This window comes from Solea solea, chromosome 3 (assembly GCF_958295425.1).
Source record: "Solea solea chromosome 3, fSolSol10.1, whole genome shotgun sequence".
Classification (NCBI taxonomy): Eukaryota; Metazoa; Chordata; class Actinopteri; order Pleuronectiformes; family Soleidae; genus Solea; species Solea solea.
This window is the reverse complement of record NC_081136.1, coordinates 17,015,939-17,040,366: the sequence shown is the minus strand read 5'-3', so window position 1 is coordinate 17,040,366 and position 24,428 is coordinate 17,015,939. Positions and strand designations below refer to the sequence as shown.

Genomic DNA, 24,428 nt, shown 5'->3' with positions numbered 1-24,428 from the left:
TTGCTTTCTGAACCTATTCTTAATTTGTTTTTTTATCTAATTGTCACTTTGCATTCAGTTATGCCTTGTGTGCTACTGCAATATACTGTACCTACTTTGTCTGTCCTATAGTTTGTCGCGTTGCATTCATGAATCCATTCTAAAATTGCATTTTACCAACAGCAAAACACATGGAAAATGTGTGATTACCTTGATAAAACGTGGCATTTATTATTCAAAGTCGCATTTTTTCCCCCACAACTATTCAGTCATGGCACATTACCCAGAAATCCTTGCAAATACACCAGCTGAGATTTAAACAGCAGATGGCAGAGTCTTCCCATTTAGCAAAATTTAAAGCAAAGCTTTTCAACTGTTTCACTCATAAACAGCGACTGTCTTTTCCCCCCCTCTGACTGTGAACCTCTTTCCACTCTCTTCATACCCACAGAGGCCTTCGACAGGGAGTACCAGCTGGCTTACGATCAACTGAGCGCAGAGCAGCTCAAGTCTTTGCACCGCATCGACAAACCGCCCACCCCCAGCGTCCAGTGGTGCCTTAAATGCTTTGGAGCCCCTGTCATTTGACCACCAGCACCTGCAGCAAAGATGGAATATCTCGTTGGTCATGTGTGACTGCAGGAGGGAAGAGATCGGTTGATGACGCGGGGTGTGAGCGAGGATAAAAAAAGTGATTAAACACCTCCGGTTGTCCAAACATGGTACTTCTTCTACCCTCTGTTTTGAAAGATGCCCACTGTCTGCTCCTTTTTTACTACCTTATCTAGATTTTCATAGGTTTTCTAAGCAGACAGCGACAAGTGGGACTGTTTTTGATGTCTCCTTCGACAGGAACAGTGAAACTGGTGGGACTAGCTGGTGTGTTTTCTATATATAGTGGGTGTATAGAATGATTAATCACTGTACAGAATATATTTGCTGCCCCTATGGTGTAGACATACTTGCTGTGTGCGTGTGTGTGTGTGTGGTCATGGCGTCAACTCCCTGGCCTAGTAGTCTTTTCCCCAATTTTGCTTTTCCCATATTAAATCAGGATGGGTTTTTGAGACTATACAGGCCTTAACTGTTCCTCTCTGCACTTTCTAACAAACAGAACAGTATCATATTCACTTGTCTTTTTGTACATATTTCTATTAGAGGGAGATCTGAAACCAGAGGTGCCTACTTTTTTGGAGGCAAGAAGTTGTGATGTCTGTGTCCCAAGTCTTATCAAATGTTTCACTGTATATGTACGTGTTCAGGATGAGGCTCCTGTCTGTGTAAATATGTGCCGGTAGCAGACATGTAAATGGGAGAAGACTGTAAATGACAATCACTCAATTCACTAAAACTGATCCACAACATTCCACACTTCTGCAATCAGAGCAGGTCATAAGGAAGTGTCAGTCTCTGATTAAAACCTGCTATTTAAGAAAATTAAAATGAAATAAATCGGTTGTAAGTAAAACAAAAATAATGTAAGAAACGTGTGCCACACTACTGATCATGATCAAGACCCACGTTCTAAACGACAAAACTGCAGTAGCTCAGTGCAGAACCTCAGTCTCACATTTATCAGTCCAGCTTGTATTTTAATTATCTGCATTTTTAACAGTATCTCTCCGTACTTGCCTCAGCTCATATACCGTATTCTTATGAATTACAACCATAAATTGCATGCACTTGGGCTTTTCTTCACTCAAGCATAGAATGAAGCAGTAAAGATGTTTTAAATAAGGAATATTATTTGCGGACAGGATGCCTTTTATGGTTTACATGCAGTAGCTTTGACTATTTATGGCAGCAAAAAAGGATTTTCTGCACAGCTGTAACTGTGTGTGAGAAGCCAATGGCCTTGACATGACATTCCACTAAATGATGAAACAGACAGGAAGTGCTGTGATGAGCTGTTGGGAAGTGGGTATAGAAGCAGAACAAGTGTTGCTGACATGTACAGATGTAACATTTTCAATTTGCACTTCTTAGATTGTAGTCCTGACTTTAACCAGTGGGAATGAGGGGATGAGACCACCTCAGAATATTAACAATATTCTTTTTTTCCCCCCTCCAAAACAAAAAGAAATATTCAATTATTTATTTTTGTATTATTGGCATTTGGACTGCAGTCAGTGTCGTAATAGTAAAACAGCCTTTTTAAGACTTAACTATCCCTCCTTCCCCTTTTAATCTTCTAGTCTTCAGGGTTTTCACCTTGTAGTGACTTTGTACATTTGGTCTCTTTATGGCAGAGGATGTACAGGAAACATTGTTCTTTAACAACAGATTAAGTGATCTCTCTTACCGTCCTGTGGAAAGGAATCGAATGTCTACACTTAAATGCGCTGCAATAAATGAATTTGTGAACTGATTGAAAGTGAAATGTTTCTGTTTTTTGTCTAATTGTATGGTCTCATGTCAGATTCGAGGATGATTATTTCTCACCATGCATACAAAAATACTTTTTATAGCTCAGATTTGTAACATTTGGATTTTTTTTTATTATTATTACCCTTTTAACAAATTAAACTACCACTTTGTCAACTACCATTATACACCGTATACAAATGTAATACATAAAAAATAATATATAACCATGATTTTAAGAGTCTCAAAGAGAAAAAGAAGAAAAATCAAATCATCGCCAATGTGCTTCCGCCAAGCGAGATAGTCCCTTGGAGAGCTTCGTGACTGCGTTTCCGGTTTGGCGTATGAATACCTTGATGACACCTGCAGCTTCAGGTGCGTGTTGTTTCAGCCGCATCACTGAGGCAGACCGTGGACGAAGATGCCGCTGAGACGCACGAGAAACGCAGGAAATGTCCAGATGAAAGAGCAGCTGAGCCGGGAGATGCGGCACAGCCGGCTGGCGCCCTTCATTCAGCAATTTGAGAAAGAAGGTTTGGTCGTTTCTGCTGCTGACATAATGTCAATTTTTTATTTTTTTTATTTTACAACCTCTCTGCGAGGAAAAACTGACGTAAGAAACGTGTATTTTCTAATTAGCGCAAGAGCGCATGAACGAGTTGGAGGCCAAAATGGAGAACATGTTGTCCACAGTGGACAAGGTCTTCAAAGTGGAACTGATGAAGATGCCTCCTTCTCTTCTAAATACACTCATTGGAGATTTAATCAGTGGTGAGGCGTGTTTTCTGTCTTATTAGTTCATGTAAATCTAGTTAGCTGAAATTCATAACTTGTTTTGTCTCTAATTATCACATTTTCCTGTGTTAGAAGAGCAAATCTCAGCAAGTGACGTCTCCATTGCAATGAAGGTGAGCCAAGTGACTTGCACTGCAAAAAAGAAATCATGGTTTGATTAATCTTGACAGATATAAATAGGATTTAGCGTCATCTATGAGTGAAGTTGCATGTTGAACCTGAAAATCGCTAACCCATGTTAGCTTTCAGTTATCATTAAAACTCAAAAGTTTGTCCATTAAAAACATGGTGGCCTCCATAGAGAAGACCCACTCATGGGGCACCTTTTGCTGCCTTTATTCACACCATTATAATGTCAAAGCGTGATGATATGACATTGTTTGTAGGATCTGTTGACAAATAGAACATTAGAATGTACAGTTTTGAGGCATGTGAATTACTGCAGCAACACAGCATTTTGTCATAATGCTGTTTTGTCTAGTATCTGCAGCCCTACCATCTAAATGGTTCATTATAACAGACATAATTGTCCCTTTTCGTGCAGAATGTGTCACCCCAGATGCACAAACCCCTAAAGAGAGTACCCAGTAAAAGAGGTGACTTGTTTTCCTGAAATAATTCTCAATTGTTTGTCGATTTTTTTTATATGTGTGACGGTTTGAACTTTTTATTTTTTGTAGGGAAGTCAACCGATTCTCCACCAGTCCAGTCTGCCATGGTCCAGAAATCCTCAAACAAGACACCTAAGGTAGATGGTTGACACTGACAGGAGAGGATGGCGTTCAGTTTTTGGGTTACGCTCATTTTAGAGTCTGGAAATTGTCCGAGGCACGCCCACATGGCAGCCCATTTTGACAACGCCCATAGGAAGCTCACGATGTGCGATTTGATCGCCATGTTGAGGTTTTGCAACGGGATGTTCACAGGCGTCACCTGTAATCAGGCACCTACACCAGGTGTCAGTCACACTGGTCTCCACTTATGTGCTGTACATTATCATCGCTTTTCTTTTCGATGGGAATTTACAAAGCTGAAGTCATGTTCTATTGAAGAAGAGCTTTAACCATACATTGAGACCATTACCTCATCAGAAAAAGCATTTACTGAGGTAAATGAAGTCAGGAGTAGGAAGAAGTATTCTTCCATAGACTTCTACTCAAACGGAATTATTTTTGCAACCAGTGACGTCGCCTGGAACCTAGCCAGAGCAGGTACTAAAAAAAGTATAACTATGCTAGTGTAAACGCAACTTAACCATGCTGTGCCAAGCCGAGTAAAGCCGGTGGAAACACGCCAATACACTGGCTAGTTTCTGTTTAGGCTGCTGTAGAGACGAGCCTCCTTAAAGCAAGGCCCTTACCTCAAGTGCATATAAAAGGCTTATTCTAAGGCTTTTTTTTTTGTTTGTTTTGGACCATTTTAAGTTTCAGAGAGTAAATTAAATATCTCTGGTTTGTTGTCAAAACAGGACATTTCAGAACATTACGAGGTTTGGGAAACACTAATCAACATTTTGTTATGGACCAAACGATTAATTGATTACTAAATCAACTATTTGGATCATTGATCTGTTTGAGCTGGGTTTTTTTTTTTAAACTTCTCACATAATTCAGCTACTTAAATGGTAATATTTTCTGGTTTCTTTGCTCCTATATAAAATAAATAATCATCCTAAACAAGTAACTTTGTCAACAAAACAAGACATTTTATTGACCAAACGATTAATAGAAAAAATAATCATCAGATTATGAAAATAATAAAGTGGAATAACTTTGTTTTCATACAGTGCAGAAGAAGAATTTGACCTCATAATGTGGGGTCAAAACAAATGTCACCAGGACCGTAAGATGTTTGTTGATCATTTAATGTTTTTGTTTATAGGCCGTCACTGGGAGAAAAATGACTAGAACGTTAGCTGGGAGTAACAGCACTGGAAATCTCAGGTGAGACCGCTGTGAGGTTGTACGTAGTGTCTTCATCAGGGTGAGCTGTGACATTGCTGTTGTTTTTTTCCGAAGTGGCTCCACAGCCACTGTCAAGAGAACTCGGAGCCGCGTGACCAAGACGAGCGAACAGAACAAACCCAAACTCAGGTTCAGACGGTTTCATCATTTACCCTCAGCTGATATTTGCACATTCTGGTTCAAATCAGTTTTTTTGGTGGTACTTGTTAATATGAGGAATTAATTATGCCACGTATGCTGTCCCCAGGTCTGTCGTCTCCACTGGTGACCTCCACTGTTCATTGGCAGGCTCGGCTGCACACATCACTGTAACCACAGCACAGGGCCAGGTACAATAATGCTTCTCCTTCTTACCAGCACACATTTTGTGTTTTTATATATACCACAATGAATCTGAAATGAAGCAATCACGATGTGATTAAAGTGTGGACTCTCAGCTTTAGTTTGAGAGATTGAACGAAACAATTGCATTAACCGTTGAGGAATAATAAGCGTTTTTATACATTATTGTCCATTGTCAGGGTCCACAATTTGATTGTTTTAATTCAAATTCATTGTAGTGGCAAAATGAACATACAGTATGTGTCTTTGTTCAAATACATAAGTACCTAACTCTTGTGACTGAGTAGCATGTGTATGTGTGATGCAGTCACCACACACATATACTCGCTTGCGTTTCCCTGTTTGGTCACTCACCAGTTTGCTCATCGTTGTAGTTTGTCACAAGTGCACACTTGCCACTATAGCCTATATAAAGAGGGGTCAGTTGGAAGTTGGTCTGTTAGTTGCAGTGACGGTAACATTCTGTTGGCAAAATTAAGTAGTACTATTGTTTCCCTTTTTATTTTTGTAAATGGATGTTTGTGTATGTAGATTTGTTTGCATTCTTTTGGTCTTAGTCCTCGACTATGCCATTATTTTGTTGTTGGAGAAGAACCCCGCCACAATTTATATTAGCCAACTTCAGAGTCTCCTAAAAAAACATCTCCAATGAGACTGAGATGCAGTGTGGCATTAGCCAGGCTGATTTGTGTATTCTCTGCAGTTCATAGAATTGTTATTAAGTACAGTGTATATCTACTTCTCTTCTGTCTAGGCTGTCAGTTTTTCTGAAGAGACCAAGGATGAAGTTAACCTGGACATGTTGGATGATGTTGCGTGGTGCCAGATTCAGAAGCTGACGGTAATCAGTGCACTTTAAAAAGAAAAAAAGAGCAAACGACTCCAGAGTATTTTTCAAATAATATCTTCTTCCACACCTAAAATACAAGACTGTATTTGACTGTAAATTTGTTTTGGGACTTTTCAGAGTCTAATGGCGTATCTGTCCAGGCGAAATCGCTGCCAGCAATGAGTAAAGACGCCTGAAGGCATTGGTTTTATGTTTTAAACTTTAATTTTTATTATATTCGTTTATAATCTTTAAAAAAATACACAATAAAGCTCATTTGTGATATCTTTTGTGACTGAACAAACATTTGTTCCACGTTATTCAAATGGCTTTTGTCAAAGCAGTGGTTACAGCATCAGTATCCCAATCTGAAATTAATTTCAGAAGTTCAGCTTGTATGTGATTAATTTGAGTCAATCTTTTTACCAGTCTGAACTCTAAATCCTCAAATGAAGTCTATAAAAGAATCACACAATGAATAAAAGCAACTTTTGCTTTTCATGTACAGAAAAAAGACAGATTATAAATAACTGGATTAAAGTGTATGTAGGATTAAGCTCAAAATTAGGTTTTCACAGATTGGCACAAAATTAATTTGTTATACTTTTTCTTTTTTTAAAAAAAAAAAAAAAAGAAATGTTGACTTGGACAAGTAAAACAATTACAGCAAAATATGTAAATTTTTCAAAAGTATAAAAGTGAATTATGAAACTACATAATATGAAACTGTGGTGAGTGTCTAAAACACAGCAGTCACGTACTGCCGCCGATCAACAACATGGACAGCAGTGGTTCACTGTTGCTGCTGAGAGTGTAGTGACTCCATCTCCTCCTCCCTGTGACGCTGGGTGGAGGAAAAGCTGGAGGACCTAACTGAGCTTCTACTGACAGCGGAGGCCGGTGTCATAGTCGGCTCAGGGGACGTGCGGGAGTAGAACGGACCGACGAGCCAGTTGAGCGGGGTGTTGTTGACCAGATAATCCATGACGTTGTCGAGAGAATCATTCATTTTCCTCAGCTGCACTCTGCTGCTGCTCAGCATGCTGTCGGGCAGCTCTCCCAGTGCTGTGGCCTTGCTGAAGTTAGTGTAGACCTCTGAAGCAGAGTGGCTGAAGGACAGCGCCTCCTGCTGGATGTGGTTGGGGAGGCCCTGCAGGCTGGAGACAAGGACCAGACAGGTGGTCTGGAGCTGCTGAGTGAGGGAACGTGCCAGGGTCAAGGTGTGAGACTCGATGACCTGAGTTGAAAGGACGACGGATTTATGTCACACAAAAACATGGATTACACGAAACAGACTGGAATAGTGTGTTGGTGTTTCCACCTCCTAACCTCTGCCTCATGACTGTTCTCCTGGTTCGACCTCTTGGACGTCCATGTCACCAGAGAGCTCAGCTTATCATTTACCATCTGATTAGCCCCGCTGATATTCTTTCTGCCATATTCGATCTGGAACAAGAAGAGCTTATGTAAACCACTTTGGGGGGAAAACATCTAATGAATGTGACAGCAGTTTAGTTGAAGTATAAAGCTTAAAAATTAATATTAAGCAGTATAAAACATTTCCATATTATAAGTAAAGTAGGAGCCAATGATAGACACTGTTCAGCCACAACATTAAAACCACAGCTGCAACAATGAATTGACAATTTGAGTGTTTTCTTTTTTTACATTAAAACAGGTTCGGATTTGTCAGCTTATCCCAAAGAAAAAAAAAATTTAAACTGGTAACTGCTTGTACAAAAGTGGCAGATCTGTGCTTTTCTGACTCAGGCTCTGAAGATGTGGAAAGTTAGTGACTGAAATATACAAGTTTTGAAATCATTCATGTTAAAACCGGTCTCAGATATTCACCACAGAGCCACAACATTTAAGCCAGTGACTGGATGTAATGTTTAATTTAATGGGTGTAAAATGAATTGAAGAATCACCATGTCAACTGTGGAGTTTAGCTGCGAGATGAAGTCCATGCTGCGTTGCTTGCCGTCTTGGATTTTGGCCACAGCCCTGGTGTACGCTCGCTTCCTCAGCTTGGTGGAAAGGGAGCCCAGTCGAACATAGTAGCTCAGCTCCCCCTTATTGAATCCTTTCACGGTCCTTGCCTCCAGCTCTGTCATAAGAGAGGGAAATGCTAAAAGGTACCTGAGAAATGTGTCGTCTTAAATTTTGAAGAAATGTCAGCCGGTCAGTGAGCCTTTCAGCCATGAAAACCAGTAAAATATGATATAAAACTGTCGTGTAACATTTTACAGTTAAAAGCATACAGTTAATAGCTTTAAAGCCATTAAATAAACACTTATTCACTGGTTAATCCCTAAAAAGGAATAAGGGTTGTTTATGAGCTTTTGCATGCCACAGTTGGCTCTAAACAACAGCTCCTTTAGTGTTGGAGATAAACAAACCACTAATGCAAATTCAGATTCTCAGAAAAGCATAAAGGAGCCCTGTTTTCCCCAAAACTAGAGCAAAAACATTCTTGACAACATAATCCAGCTACTGCTTGTACAGCGTGTTGCAGATAAACATGCTTCATTTCAATAGCCTCTGTTGTAGTATATCCTGGTTTATAAAATGCAGAAATAATTCTGATAATCTTGTGGCTGTTGCTGAATGTTTTAATAGGATAGGAAATAAAGTACTTGTTGCAGTTTTTTGTTAGTTTAAGTTGTAAATAATTATTGTTTTCTTTTGGCCTCTCGCTCTCTGGGGGTCACCATAATGGGTCACCTGCTTTTTCAGTGATCTGCATTTTTCTTTTTTTTTTTATGCCTTTCCTGATGCAACCCTCCCATTTATCCAGGCTTAGGGTCAGCACTCGGATGTGGCTGAGGTCAATTTAGAGTGTCCAGTTAACCTAATCAATAGGGATTGGGTACTTTGCTGAGAGGTACCCCGGCAATGTTCGGTTTACAAGCCAAGTTCCCTTTTCCGAAGCATGAACCACACCTATGACCTGGGGTCAGGAGTTAATTTGTGTTTGTGCCCCACTCACCCAGCTCCTCCTTCCTCAGAGGCAGGTACTGCTCCACCAGGCTCTCAGACGTACTGAGGGCTGTGTCCACTCCACTGCTGACCAGCTGGACCACCCTGCTCTCCAGCACCGTGCTGACACTCCCAGTCACCACAGTCCTGGTCTTCTCCACCCCATCTTGCACCACGCCTCGGGTCTTTTCCACAACACTGGTCACAGTGTCCTTGGCACTGAACACGGTGCCTGTCACAACGTCTTTAGCCGTGTTTACCGCGTCCTTGGCACTGGAGACGATCTTGGGTGGGGAAAAGAGGCATGGACAAATTTCATGTTACCATAATGATTGAGCAAGTGGACGGCTATTGAGAAACATGGGTCATTTTGGATGAACCCTCAGGAGATTGGCCAACATAAAACTGTGATTTAGGACATTGTGCAATTCAGTCTGGCAATCCAGAGACATACCTGGTCGGAGGGATGGTGAAGGATCGGCAAGGTTTTCTCAATCTTGTCCAGACCTTTACAGGCCAGGTCGTTGGCAATGGCAACTGTTGACAACAAGGAAGCATATCATAAATTTATCTGATCAAATAAAAGATATGTTTCTTTGGATCAAAAAAGAAAGAAAATTGGCTGAAAATTCAATCAATGATGATGCCAAGTATCGTATTGACTCATCTCTAGATATATTATTGATGATGATCAAATTGAAAGTAAAAGGCTGGAAAAAATTCAGCTAAGTTATTAGTCGACCCAAATAAAAACTCTGCCATGATCCTTCTGTGGGTCCTGACCTGAGTTTTCTGGGAATGACTGCTTTAAAATATACTTGGAAACAAATGGACAATGCTAATAAAGTTTATGTGGTTTGCTTTAGTGTGATAAGTGAACAGGAGAATCTGGGTGAAAGATCACGATGAGTCACAGGCCACCGCCCAACTTGAACTTCCTGTGTGACTCAGATAGTCCACTCACGACTGTCCTCATGCTTTCACTTTAGTTTGATGGGTTTTGTTTTGACATTTAATACATTTTGAAACCACGTCGACACAGTATTCAAGGCGTGTTATTATTATTATTTTTTTTTTAATGAAAAGTCTTACTCTGAGGTTCCAGCTTGTCCATGATGGGCGAGGCAGTGGTGAGGGCCACAGAGGTGATGGTGCGGACCCCGTGCTCCGCTGCCTCGCACACACTCCTGATGTACGGGTGGGTGTCTTTGGTGCTGCAGTACATGCTGGACACCAGGCCGTAGGTGGAGCTGACCAGGGGGAGGCTGGTCACCCTCTCCACCACGTTCTGGAAGACAACACAAAGAGTTAATGAAAGAAAATATATGATATTAAAACCATAGTGTTAACATTTTGCAGTTAAGAGAAACTTTAAAGCTATTAAACAAACGGTTATTGACTGGTTAATCCCTAAATAGGGATAAGGGTTGTTTGTTGCATACCTCAGTTGGCTCTAAACAACTGCTCCTTTATTGCAGGAGATAAACCACTAATGCAAATTCAGATTCTGAGAAAAGCATAAAGGTGTACACATTAAAATCAAACGTTTACTTATGCTATTATGTTATTTTGACCAGAGGTGTTTAAAACTAGGCTGCCAAATTCAATTTATACAAGAGCAGAAACAATTAATCGATTAATAATCAATTACTAAATTAATCGACAACTATTTTGATCATCAATTAATCGGTCTGACTCTTTTTTCATGATTAAAAAAGATTTCCTATTGTTTAAGCTTCTTAAATGTGAATATTTTTCTTAATTTCTTTGCTCTGGATAACAAATAAATCATTAAAAGTTAATGATTTTGGTTTGTGGGTAAAACAAGACATAAATACAAATACATCGACTCTGAAATTCTGTCTCGAGCTTGATGATGCCTCGAATTGATTTACTGTGTTGTACCACTGGCTTTTGTAATGTGTGTGTGTGAGAGAGAGAGAGACCGACCATCAGCGGGTTTAGATTTGGTGGATGAAATTTACATAATCAATTAATCCGTCAATTATTTTTTTGATAAGTTGTTTGGTTCAGAAAATGTTGATCATTGTTTCCCAAACATCAAAATTATGATGTTCTCAAATGTCAAATTGTATTTGTTGTATAGAGCAAATAAACCACATTCACATATTCACATTGACATTATTATTGTCAATATTAGTGGTTGCAGCTCTACTTGAATGGTTTTCCCTAGATATTTTAACTCTCTTATCCTAACCATCAAACTCTCCCTTTCACATGAGTTATTCCTACTACTCTTACTACTAATAATTTGACCTCAACATCAGTAAAATGTCATCAAATGCGAGTTATCTTTCCACCTCTGAGTAATCACAGGACTTCACGCTTACACATTAGTACTTATAATAGTAAGTACAAATACTTCAAAGACTCACCTGATTGGCGATGACGTCAGCTGCTACCATGTCTGCTCAATACAAAACACAGAGAGAGAAGATAACCTGAAAGTTTAACTCCCGCGTTACAATACAATACAACACAAACACAGCATACTCTATTTCCGGTCAATAAAAGTGATTAAAATATTTTAATTAGTTAAACGATAGTTGTCGTTCTGGTTATGAAGCAGCACTTACTTAGTAATGTGTATCTTCTCAGTGAGATGTCAGCTATTGAGGGGGAGACTTCAGCGGCTATATTTGTACGGCGTAAATTATCGCGAGACTTCGCGCCGGGATAGTTTCTAGGGCAAAGGTAAAAGGGGTAAAAGTTTAGTGGAGGAAAATCCTTCCGTCACGAGGCCTAGGCTATGACACGTACACATTACAGCAGGCTCATTTCTTACTGTTTCGTAAGCCAGTGGCATTTTTTCAAGTCAGTGGCGGATTAATAAGATTTTCCACAGACTGAGTTAAACACATTATCTAACTCTAAAACTATTTTCGCAAGTAACCACAGAGCTACAGGTTTATAACTGGGCGTTAGAATTCAAGCTTAAGATACATATATTTAATTTCGTTAACATTTACAATACGATAGAGTAATACATTTGTAATCTTATTCTTATTTCTATGGTAATCACTCAAACGCTTATTTCCAGAATAAAGCTTGCTAATAACAATGGATAATGTTTGTGGGATATAAGGGAGGATTCATTTCAACTATATCATATATAATATGGTAATTATCAATTTTGATAAACACATGAAGGTATTAACCTGATGGTGGCCCATGTCATTTCTCAATACCAAGCTATTATCGCTATTACAGATTGTGTTTCTATTTTATATCCATATATTGTCTATATTGTATATAATGGCTTTTTTTACGATGTTAATTATATTCAGTTTATTTTTCCTCTAATGTTTATACTGTTTTTATGCTCAGCCAAAACAAATTCCTTGTATTATGAAAGCTTTACTTTGCAATAAACCTGATTCTGATTACCTGGATATTATAACATGATATTACTGCTATTAGCACTTTGTTATTACCATGGTCAAAACCCCCCACCAACCACTGCTCCTATACACCGGATTAAATTAATTTTGTAGGTATAACACAGGTATATGTGTATTTTAGAATAATATCGTCTTTATACTCATGTCCAATCAAAAGTGCCTTTTCCTCAAATACACACAGAAAAACTAATTTTGCCTTCCAGTAAAGACAACACCCCTAAATAATTCAGATTCTGCCTTAAAATCCTTGTGATTTTAGATCATATAGAGCACTAGTGTTCTCATACAATTATGAGCTTTTAAACCTTATACAGCGCTCTTCATTTTGGTGTCTATTTGAGCCAAGTGTCTTATTATGGCTGAAGTGATTGAGTTACTTAGATCCTGGATGAGTTTTTAATGATCACTGGATGAGATTTTAATGGTCTATTTCATCTAATAGGCCTTGGTGTAAGTGTTTGGTTCTTTTAGTCACAAAAGCAAGAGGTCTAAAGAGACACAGTGCCATTGTGCCATCAGTCTATAAATATACTGTAGTATGGTATACTGAACACACTGCATGGCTGCATCTCTAAAATGTCCACAAATCTGACCAGAATAACTCATCTTCCGGATGTATTTCTGAATAATTGCAGCAATTTCATGTCCTGAATAGCACCATACGTCAGTGATCAGCCTTGCCTGTGTTCGCCATTAGCTCATCAGAGCCAGATGTGTGGCTCTTTTTTTCCAATATGAGAACTCTTCACCAGTGTCAGTGCTCATTTATGAAAATATATTACACTTATGTGTTATTAAAATATAAATAAATTCAGTTTCTTTGGAGGCCACATGAGGAAATGAGTTCAGATCCAGCACGGTTTCTGTAGATAAACCCCTTTTGTGGCTCATTTATCAAACTTCAGTCCCTGCAAAATTGGAAGAGACAGCATATGAAGATATTGGTTGCAGGAAACCACAGGCACTAAATTTTAATAAGGCGAGGATGCTACTGAGGGAGCAATTAAAATTAAAAATGAGCGAACAGCTTCATTGACAGTGGGCACAGCTCTGCACAGCTGGAACAACAAACCCCACTGTCTTCACTCATGTTCAGATCTTAATCTGCTGAATCCCAGGTCTGTGTTACAAATTTATTTGAATTTAAACCCACTGGGTGTCCATTATTCCTCATATTGGTCCAGAGATTTGAATCCTAACCTGGTTTTGTCATGTTTTAAAGTACTGTTTTTAAACACTACTTACATTTTCCACACCATGTATTTTCATTAAAATGTACATTAGAATATGCATACAACTGGAAGAGCTAAAGGTTAAAGTAATATATAGTTTATTGCTTACCCATTAATACTGTTCTAGTAATTATTATTCAAAATTATCAGTAAAGCAACAGTAAAATGCATTGGAAGTCATATCTAGGTAATTACATGCTTCTGTTTTGACTTTTAGAAATACTTTGCTCATAATAATTGCACAATTATTAATATTTTTTGTGTCCGTTACTCAAGAGGATACTTCCCTTTTGTCAGATAGAAAAATATCCACTCTACAAATAAAGGCAGCATTATGACAATATTATTCACACGCCACTCAAAGTGGTGAGGTAATGAGGTGTTGAGTAGAGGTTATCTCAGCTCAGTGTCCCAACATGACTTATTCAAAGTCATGTGATGAGCTATCTGTCCGTCAGATAAAGGGCAAAGTTCAAAAAAAAAAAAAAAACCCAGCCACGTTTCACATTTGTTGTCTGCCAACATGACATAAGAGCAGAAACATTCAGATGACACAATTAAAGACGATAAAGAGGGCAAGTATCTGTGAATGAGGTTAATATGCTGCTACTCTTTTTGAATGCCAACAGAAATGTATATTGTGTATGATCACCTGTATATGACATAAAGAATAAATACAGTACATTGAATACCTGTTTTTACCTCGTTTAAACAGCAGTGCCAGCCCAAGACTTTCTGGGGCCCTAAACTGAATTTGATTTTGGGGGCCCCTTCCACCACCGCAGAGATACAAATGTAACAATAAATTGCATTAACTAGTGTTGTTATTTACACCAAACCAGTGTCACTAGTGTCACCAGTGTCAGTTTAAATTTGAGAGTAGTAAAATCCCAAAAGTTGCCTATAATTTGCAATTTTGTCTTCAAAGTGAATCTTTAATGGCGTATTTCCACCGGCTCTACTCTCCTCACCTCGCCTCGGTACGGTATTCACACGCCACTCAAAGTGGTGAGGTAATGAGGTGTTGAGTAGAGGTTATCTCAGCTCAGTGTCCCAACATGACTTATTCAAAGTCATGTGATGAGCTATCTGTCCGTCAGATAAAGGGCAAAGTTCAAAAAAAAAAAAACCCAGCCACGTTTCACATTTGTCTGGCAACATGACATAAGAGCAGAAACATTCAGATGACACAATTAAAGACGATAAAGAGGGCAAGTATCTGTGAATGAGGTTAATATGCTGCTACTCTTTTTGAATGCCAACAGAAATGTATATTGTGTATGATCACCTGTATATGACATAAAGAATAAATACAGTACATTGAATACCTGTTTTTACCTCGTTTAAACAGCAGTGCCAGCCCAAGACTTTCTGGGGCCCTAAACTGAATTTGATTTTGGGGGCCCCTTCCACCACCGCAGAGATACAAATGTAACAATAAATTGCATTAACTAGTGTTGTTATTTACACCAAACCAGTGTCACTAGTGTCACCAGTGTCAGTTTAAATTTGAGAGTAGTAAAATCCCAAAAGTTGCCTATAATTTGCAATTTTGTCTTCAAAGTGAACCTTTAATGGCGTATTTCCACCGGCTCTACTCTCCTCACCTCGCCTCGGTACGGCATGATTAGTATGCATCTCCACTACAAAAAAGTACCTACTTAACGTGGGCGGAGTCATGCGGTGACTTTGTTTTATACGCGACACACACACACACTAGTGACTTTACCCCAGACTCCTGTAGTTGTTGGAGATGAACCCATGTTTTTAGGATTCTTAAGTAGTTTTAACTTATCTACAATTCGGCACTGTTCGGCTTGATTTCTGTCCACACGTCTCCGGAGTACAGCCTCCTACTCCACACACTACAGTAGCAGTGGTCTGTGATGCCGCCGGCGTTGTCCCTAAATACACCACTCCACTTTAAAAGACTCCTGTTAAATAAAGAGGTTTCCCTGGTAGTTGTTGATTAACCCACGTTTTTAGGATTGTTAAGTAGTTTTAAGTGATCTACAGTTCGGCGCTGTTCAGCTGTTGTGTGTGGGAGGTCTCTTCCTGTGACGGGACTCTGGCCAGTCAGCAGCCGGCAGTCTGACCAATCATTGCATAGTACCTACTACTAGCACGCTTGGAACCTCGCCGGAGCAGGTACTAAGAATAGTGCCCGGTACCAGGTACTATGCTAGTGGAAATACTACTTAAACTGTGCCGTGGCGTGGTGAGGTGAGGCGAATAGAGCCGGTGGAAATGCGCCATAAGTGTGGCCATACTGAGCTTGAAAAGTAAACCAGTTTAATGACTTTGGTAATCTTCAAGCTCAACACTATTCAGGAATCAAAATAAAGATATCTAAATGTCTTTAATATGATATAAACTGTTTTATTTTTACCACACACCAAGCAGCTGCTGAGTTCGCTTATGCCCTGAGTCAGCTCTGTAAACCAGTCATCTACTAGGATTTTGTGAGCATATTTCCATGTAGTTACAAATCTAAGCCACTAGATGGCACAAGAGTAGGCTAAGTTATTTCTCAGCAGAGGCTTTACAACCTGTGTTGCTGCCACTTGGGGATATAGCCATTACTTTTATGGAGTGATGAGTTTCACAAAACACTCATCACAAAAAATACTTTTTTCAGTGCAGCTCTGTAGTTTATATCTATATTTATAAGCAACTCACAGTTTTATATGGTGAAAATTATATTGATTGAAGCATGAAAGAGACACATTTTTGCAAAGCTCTAAAAAGGAAAGAGCCAGTAAAAACCTGAGCCACTATCTTTTCCCCCACTTTCTCATTTGCTATTTGAGAGTTGAGATGAAAAGAAGTATCAGTCATGGTATTGTAGCTCTGCCTGTCTGTTTCCCATGGGGTCTGCTGGTGTGCAGGTGGCAAAAAGGGGGAGTTTATTGAACTGAACTGGACTGGAGAGGAGATCCTCACACGGCTTTGTGCACTCAGAGACAGGTAGAGCTGTGGGCGGCGTGCCAAGGTTTTTTCCTGGCTGGGCAAAAGATGTCTGTGGACTACTGGGAAAGTGTCACACCTCTGGATCACACACGGTCAGAGCATAAAGGAAAAGTGCAGACAGAAACAGACAGAGAGAGAGTGGGAGAGTGTGTCCTTTCATGCTTGTGAGGAGGTAGATATGTGGCTTTAAGTTGGGGGGTTCGGGGGGGATGGTGGAAAGTGACATGTCTTTGGTTCACTGGTATGTTGTACTTAAAAACATCTGCCCCATGACTGGACCTTTAATGAGGCACCAAGGATTCATTTAATACACTGGGATTAGGAACAACGTTGAGTCCAACTCACTGCCACTCATTGTACCTCTTTATCCTCCAAGTGACGGGGGGGGGGGGGGCTGAAGCCAATCCCAGCTGACATAGGGCAAAACAGTCCAGGGATAACCTACAGAGACAAACCATTCACACCTACAGTCAATTTAGAGTGTCCAATTAACCTGTGCAGGTTTCTGGACTGTGTTTAGAACAGAAAGTCCCTTAGTCGAACCAGGATTCAAACTGGCGACCTTCTTGCTGTGAGGCAACAGTGCTAACCACTAGACCTCCATGTGTCCCTCTACTTTTATTCTCAATTTCATGGCACCCTTTGAAGCCCATGAGCTAAATACATACAGTATTTTGACATGTGAGATAACAAGTGACTTTATTTGATTTATTTTACATTTTATGTTCATAACTCAAGCCAGTCCGAGGAAAAGCAGCTTTGTAGACACCAAATGGAGAGCAAGTATCTGGCACTGCTGGCTTCGTTCTTTAGATGCTTCCTTGGATGGGAGGGAGTGCGCTGCAAGCCTAAGCAAGGCACTGGATGACGTGTTAAACGTTGGCTTTGCCAGTGCGAGCAATGTGAGGCAGCATTGGTGTGGCGAGAAATGAGTGAGGGAGGAGTGTTTTTTTTTAAAATGTGCTGTGATTGGAGCGTGATTAACAGATTGCTGTCAGCTGACTACATCTGGGGTGTTTGAACTAACACATTCATTCATTCATAAATTGTCTGGCAAACTCCACACAGAAAGACCCTAGATCGGACAGAGTCACAAACCTGGACCTTCTTGCTGTGAGTTAAGGGCGCTAGCCCCTACTCCACCATGTGACCCACCAAGCTTATATGTTTTGTTTGCAGCCTTTATTCCCAAATCTCTCACAAGGCTTTGAGTAAGAACCAGGCAGACTGTCCGACCAGAATCTGTTTAGGCCTCTTGACTTTTATTGTAACTGTAGCCTGAGAGTCGTAAAGTTTGAGTTATGTTTCTGTGTGTGTGTGTGTTCTGTTTTTTGAATTGACAGGCGACCAATCCAAGAGAAAGAGCTCAGTTAAGTTTTGTTTATGTTTTGCAAAATCATCATTTAAGTCGCTGATCAGTTTACATCACAATCAAGACTGCAGCTGTTTGCTGGAGGGCAGCCATTATCTTTAAGCTCTGTTTGTGTTCAGTCACATTAAAGCAAAGGGGGGGGGGGAAGAATTGTTATCCTTTTTTTAAATTATATTTGCACAACTGAAGCCCAGAAATGTAACAGTAGAGAGAAGACGTGAGTATCACTGCCTTCATTAAGAAAGGTCTGGGCTTCATTTTGATCAATTTATGGATGTATTCTTGTTTCGAGTGAGCGTCAATATACGGAGCAAAAATAGCCACAAAACTTTTTCTATCCCTGCTGCCAGATTTGGCACTATTATTCTTCCCATTTTCATTCCAGCCCTTAAAGCTGGAGAGGCTGTGCATGCAAAGATGAAATACATCTTAACAAGATGATGACCTCTCCCTTGAAATAACCATTACTTTATCCTTTAATAAATCACAGATCTAAACACGGGGCATTAGTCACAGATTTGTAACAACAAAACATAAGAGTCTTGTTAAGAAGGGCTCTGTGCACCTGTCCACTATAATCCTCACATAATGACTTGGCTCATTAGCTACGCCATCCTAGTTAAGCGTACACATTTCCCACTGCGAGAAATGGGTCAACAACTGCAGAGGGTTAAAAGTGTGAGAAAAGGTCAGTGTGTGAGCTGTCTGACTTTGAAAATGACATCCTCCACGTTCTATGCTGGACCACACCCACTTCCACCTTAATGATTTCTCCTTAAAGCAGAACTATGCTGGATTTGTCCCCTAATTTAACAGCTTCAGAGTGATAGTGATTGTGATAGTGATTGTGAAATGGCTTGTTGCAGGGGGATTGGGGGCTGTCTCCACTCCCCCTACTGTCTGTTAGTGGAAAATCAGCCTTGCAAGATCAGGGCTGCCGACTCAAAATCAGGAAGTCTTGCGAGAAGCAAAAATTGCTTTACGCCACTACACACTCATGTCTTCCAGCCAGATACCGGTTAAAGAAGCGGAGAAAACCCGTTGTCGTAGCAAGTGAGAAGAGGAAGCGACTGTCTGCCCGAGTGAGGCCACACAAGAGTAGCCGACCAGCTTTTTCCGAATGGCAAGAACTGAAAAATACAGTATTCAAGTATTCAAAATAGATGCTGACCTGGCATTCTTGCTAGTATCTTTGGAATAAACTCTGTTCTCTATGTATTTATATGTATTTGGACTTCCCCGATGTTTGCTATGGTTTGCTTTTGGTAGGTGGTTGGCTGTTCTTCCATTTGCATGGACATGGCTCCACCTTGTGTTCCCCAGCTCTGTTGAAAACAAATGCACATGGCCGGGAGAGGGGAAGGGAGGAGGGAGTGTCAGTGGTGAGTTTTCAGGACAGTGAGGATAAAGTGGTAGACACAAGGGGGAGCTACGTAGAGAAAAAGGCAAACAAAACCGACTAGACTTGCAAAGTTCCGCTTTAATATACCGTAATATCATCTGCATACAGCTTTATTTTCTTGGTGCCCCTGCTGAAAACCACATTGAATCCCAGTAATTATGATATAAGTGAGAGTGATCTAAAATCAAAGTTCTGCTGCCTGAGCCAGTGTTTACAGAAAACAGCTGCTTAAATAGGCTCTTAGAAGGAATTAGAATAACATTTTTTATGTCCCAGAGTGTCAGTGTGCAAAGTGAGCATATATGCGTGGGTTGGACATTTGGGCACCTACACAGACAATCTCTTTGTTTTGGAAGTGTTCGCTCAAGTCTTCGAGGGCAGACAGGAGCCAAGAACAACGTGGGAAATGGACCCTTGCTTCATTTCTGGTTTCTCTCTTTTGGGCTTTTCGATTGCAGTTTCTTGGTCAGATGGACATTCAGCTGGCCTCTGAAACAGTACCTGAGGCATGCAGAAGTTTGGAGAAACCCAGGGAATTGGGCTCGGACATGAGAGAATCCATAATGGGAACCGAGTGGCAGCTGACAGGCGGCCAAGCTATCTATCATCACCCTCTTTTTTTCTCTGTCTTTTTTTTCTCTCTTTTAGCATAGATACGTCGTCAACAGAAAACATGCACTGAACCAGAACTCTGCCCAGGTGGTCTCAATGGTCAGCCAGTGTTCTGCAGAACAAGATGTTGAAATCTGAGGCAAATACATGGGCAGGAGTAGAATTCTCTGTGAAGTCTGTTTTGAAGCTGGAGTGTAGCGTGACCCTCAAGATTAAATTATAATATTCTTACACAATCTAAAGCACATGTGTTTATGAGTATGACCCCAAAACATTACCTAACTATTATCAATAATCAATCTGGACAAGGACAGAAGCTCCACCTTTGTTTAAATTCAAGATAAGGCGAGAGAGCCACAGAGAAAATGGTTGACAAACTTGAAATAAAATCACTTTAAATTGCTAATATCCAAATGATTAAGTTCATACAAACTAAAGGTAATATATAGCATATCATTTCATTATCTACTGCTTTATCCTCCACATGAGGGTCGCGGGGCTGCTGGAGCCAATCCCAGCTGTCAGAGGGCAAAAGCCGCGGTCACACCCTGGACAGGTCAGCAATCCATCGCAGAGCCAACACAAACAACCATTAAGTGTCCAGTTAACCTGTGCATTTTCATGAACTGTAGAAGGAAACCAGAGAACAGAGAGAACCCACGCACACATGGGGAGAACATGCAAACTCCGTACAGAAAGGCCCTTGTTCTGACTGGGTCGCAAACACAAGTCTTTTTGATGCAGGGCAGCAATTGTTACTGATTGCAGTGCTTTTTTTACGTTTGTACAACCGTTTACTTTATTAAAGCGAAAAGCTAAAGTTTGCCTGTAACTGAGAAATATGACTTCTGATGAAAGAACATGCTATGTCTGTATTCAGGCAGAAAAAAGGGACCTAAACTAATATAAAATGGTACCATATAGTACTTTTCTAATGTGCCATTGCAGGAGAGAATGGAACAAATCACTCTCAAAATGAGGTTAAAGAAAAAAGTGTGGGCTTTGTAACATGTTTTCTCAAAATGATGAAAGTGATCCCGGGGGATGTTTAGCTAATTTCTAACTCTTCTGCCAGCGTCCATTCTTGCGGATTGACTGAAACAACTGACATCCTCATCAACAACACAATAGTGTCCTGTTCTGCTGCTCTTTTCTGACCTTTTTGGATGCTTTCCGTTTGTTTTTGTGCTGAATTGTAATCTGATTAAATAGTGTCTCTCGGGTTCACTTGGTTATTAGAAAGTAAGAAATCCTGGATTTGTGTAACGAACAACTACTAACAACTTGATTGGTACACAATGTAGGTAAATATATGAATATGCAACTAACAGCATATTTTGTGGTCTTAGCTATAGAAATGGTATCCCCTTGTGTCCTCAGACAAGCTGACTGATCATTGGCAAGAGTGTTGTGCCCACTGTGAAGGCTATTTCACTAGTGTCTGTGGCAGGATACTCACAGACAGCATGCAGTGGATATGACATGCATGATGGAACGCGATGACTGCAGCTGAAACAGATCTACGCTGACAGAGAGACAGGTTACTGGACCCTCAGCAAGCCTGCATGGCATTCTCGTCACACACACACACACACACACACACACACACACACACACACATAGAGTGTGCCAAATTCCTCAGAGCTGTAAAGGCAATCAGGGACAGATGAGAAACGAAGTGGTGGTAAAGTACATGCTGAGCTACAACAAGGTGCCACAACAACAACATTCATTGGAGTTTGTTTGTGCAATAAGAGAACAAAAAGAGAACAGATGGAGTTTTGGGTGGATTTTGCTGATTTCACTTTCTTGCAGGGAATTTTGTAAGAGGATTGTCAACACTCAACTTTTTTTGGTCAGAAAAACAAGGGAGGGGACAGATATGTCATGTAACATCTGTTTCACTCCGTTCCACCTCTTATTTTATTTTGGAACTAACAATTCTGTCCTGTTGCAGATCAGTTTGCTTCCTGTTATTGCTCCACTCCCACCAGCTTGATGACGTGCCCCGCCTTGATTACTCTCACCTGTGTTCTATTAGCCACACCTCATCAATCAGTCAGTCCTCTGCCAGTATGTCTATTCATTTACCGAATAGTTTTCCAGAATTTTTCCTCTTCAGTCTTCAGTGTATGACCCTTGTTGTTTTCGACTTTAGCCTTGTGATGTTTGTACCATTGCTTATCCTGCCTGCCTGTGTAATTAACTTTTTGACGAGACAAACCTGCATCTGAGTGTCCTGCTTTTAAGTTCACGTCCTGCTCCAAGCACCTTTCATATTCTATTTCCTGCACCCCAGTAGCAAACAACCATTTTATTTGTAGATTCCCCGGCTGTGATCCACCAGATCTTCCAGCACATTGATTGCCAAGTAAATGCCACGTGTTAATTAGGAAACTGGAGATAAAGTAATGGCATCGATGTCTTAGATAAGAAGAAGTTTGTTCCTGGCGTCTTGTTGACACTGTGAGGTTGAAGCTTCATGAAATGACATAAATAATTTGAGCTTAGGTGTGTTGCTAGGCTATTGGGTGTTACTTTAAAAAAAAAAAAAGCATGGCTGTTTCCTGTCTGAGTTATTTAAGGTAACCGTTGGCACATGTGGCAGCGGCTTCATATTTAACAAGCGTCATTAACAGGTATCGGTTTTCTCACCTACGTTTTGGCAACATGGCAAATAAGTGTATTTCCCAACATGGCAAACTATAAAAGAGTCAACACTGGACATGTTTGCTTTGGGAGCGGAATGTGTTGCAGTAGCTACCTCTCTGGTGCAAAAACAAGCCTGGTGGTGTCCTGTAAAGAGCCTTTTTTTTTCCTGTTTCTCTTTGAACACATGTGACAAGCAGTGCTTTGACTCTCAGGCCAAATATCACTGATCAAACGGCTGTGTTTGGTGTCAGCAAAAGGGAGACACAACTAGGTTACTCATAAGGAGGTGACTGCCCGGCTGCTCAGTGTATGTTTAGCCAGGGAAACCAACACATACATGTACTGTACATACTAGGACTCTATTTTGGGGCTTACTTGAATGCTTGTGTGTTCATGCATATCGGCTAAACCTGGGTCTGAAAAAGGCCTAAATGTAAAGCAGTGCCTCTAAGTGTCAGACATTCAGCCCATCATTACAGTCAAACAAAAGATCGCAGCGAAAAAAGACCGTCATTAGCCGTCGCCTCAACCCTTTATTTGTCCAGCACAGAAAAGTCCCTGTAAGATCAGTCGCTGCAAACAACTGACTGACACTGTCTGAGATACATTTGTACCCGGGGCTGTGATTTTGTGCCTCTGCCGATGGGAGCTTTCGAGTGAGTGATCCTGCTTAACATGTCCATCAGTGAGCGCAACAGCGTTTGTAACATGAGGACGTGGCTGTGAATGTAAACTATTCATGTCTTGGAGCATTATCTCCTGCTCTCAGGGTGCTGGAGGTGAGTCTTTTTCTCTTAAAAAAACTGAACTTTCCATGAGTGGCATGAGCAGCTATACGCTTTGGATGTCAAGGGGCTATTAAGGATGATCATTTACCTTGAGGAGGAAAGGAAATGAATTTAACCCCCATCTCAGTGTTCAGGTAAAGTTTTTTCCCCTCCCCCTTCTGTCGAAATAAACATTTTCATTCCTGTGTTCTGCGTGTTAATAGAGATTAAGTTGAATTTAAGCCTGCGTGTCAGGCAGCAATTCAGGTAGCTCATACCACACATACCTGCTGTAGGTTGTGTGCCTCTCATAGGACATCTACCACTGCTGAGGAACATTACGTTACTAAGGTGGTTCTGGACAGCTTCCCATGCAACAAACAAGGTCCAATGCCCTGGCAACATGGGCTAAGCTTCAAAAACCTTAATAGAATGACTGCAAATAAAATTTAATTTTTTTTTATTTTATTTTACTGTCTTTGAATACAGCTGTGGGAGGATGTCATATCCAAAGATGCACTGCAGACCTTCATTAAACCACTTCAAAACCAAAAGAAACAGCTATTTCTATTGAAGATAATAAAGATGTCATCACAGTAAATCAGAAACAACAGATTATTTCAATCATATTCCTGCAAAAGCCCAAGAGCAAGTGTTCCTTTCTATCCTGGTGATGTTAGTTCATAAGAGCTTCACGCTTCACTGCACCTTAAATGGCACACGACACATAGTGTACATTCTGACTGC

At 40.4% G+C, this 24,428-nt stretch overlaps 3 protein-coding genes across 3 annotated transcripts in view; 2 read left to right on the top strand and 1 right to left on the bottom strand.

Moving 5' to 3' along the window:
• dennd4c (DENN/MADD domain containing 4C) overlaps positions 1 to 2,347 on the top strand; it is a 45,187-nt gene extending 42,840 nt beyond the window's left edge. Inside the window, exon 34 of the mRNA XM_058624325.1 lies at positions 431 to 2,347. Coding sequence (XP_058480308.1) covers positions 431 to 567 — 137 coding nt within the window. The 3' untranslated portion in view covers positions 568 to 2,347. The remainder of the gene's footprint in view (positions 1 to 430) is intronic.
• A 348-nt stretch (positions 2,348 to 2,695) lies between these two features.
• Positions 2,696 to 6,558, top strand: cdca9 (cell division cycle associated 9). Its single transcript, XM_058626164.1, has 10 exons — positions 2,696 to 2,876; positions 2,983 to 3,114; positions 3,211 to 3,251; positions 3,683 to 3,734; positions 3,819 to 3,886; positions 5,020 to 5,081; positions 5,157 to 5,231; positions 5,350 to 5,431; positions 6,199 to 6,285; positions 6,412 to 6,558. The coding sequence occupies exons 1-10, from the start codon at positions 2,765 to 2,767 to the stop codon at positions 6,454 to 6,456; spliced, it is 756 nt and encodes a 251-aa protein (XP_058482147.1). The 5' UTR covers positions 2,696 to 2,764; the 3' UTR covers positions 6,457 to 6,558.
• Positions 6,559 to 7,020: 462 nt separating this feature from the next.
• On the bottom strand, positions 7,021 to 11,896 carry plin2 (perilipin 2). The gene is made up of 8 exons (XM_058626163.1): positions 11,850 to 11,896; positions 11,649 to 11,680; positions 10,345 to 10,540; positions 9,707 to 9,789; positions 9,263 to 9,536; positions 8,202 to 8,380; positions 7,603 to 7,719; positions 7,021 to 7,510 (listed from the first exon to the last, which is right to left on the bottom strand). The coding sequence occupies exons 2-8, from the start codon at positions 11,676 to 11,678 to the stop codon at positions 7,067 to 7,069; spliced, it is 1,323 nt and encodes a 440-aa protein (XP_058482146.1). The 5' UTR covers positions 11,679 to 11,680; positions 11,850 to 11,896; the 3' UTR covers positions 7,021 to 7,066.
• Positions 11,897 to 24,428: the final 12,532 nt, after the last annotated feature.

What these genes read in the sequence shown, in the direction of transcription:
- cdca9 (XM_058626164.1), top strand. Translation starts at nt 2,765, where the DNA reads ATGCCGCTGAGACGCACGAGAAACGCAGGAAATGTCCAGATGAAAGAG. An exon ending in CAGAACAAACCCAAACTCAG is followed by an intron (nt 5,232 to 5,349) that starts GTTCAGACGGTT and finishes TGCTGTCCCCAG; the next exon opens with GTCTGTCGTCTCCACTGGTG. An exon ending in TAACCACAGCACAGGGCCAG is followed by an intron (nt 5,432 to 6,198) that starts GTACAATAATGC and finishes TCTTCTGTCTAG; the next exon opens with GCTGTCAGTTTTTCTGAAGA.
- plin2 (XM_058626163.1), bottom strand. Translation starts at nt 11,678, where the DNA reads ATGGTAGCAGCTGACGTCATCGCCAATCAG. An exon ending in GGACAAGCTGGAACCTCAGA is followed by an intron (nt 9,790 to 10,344) that starts GTAAGACTTTTC and finishes TGTTGTCAACAG; the next exon opens with TTGCCATTGCCAACGACCTG. An exon ending in TAAACTCCACAGTTGACATG is followed by an intron (nt 7,720 to 8,201) that starts GTGATTCTTCAA and finishes TTCTTGTTCCAG; the next exon opens with ATCGAATATGGCAGAAAGAA.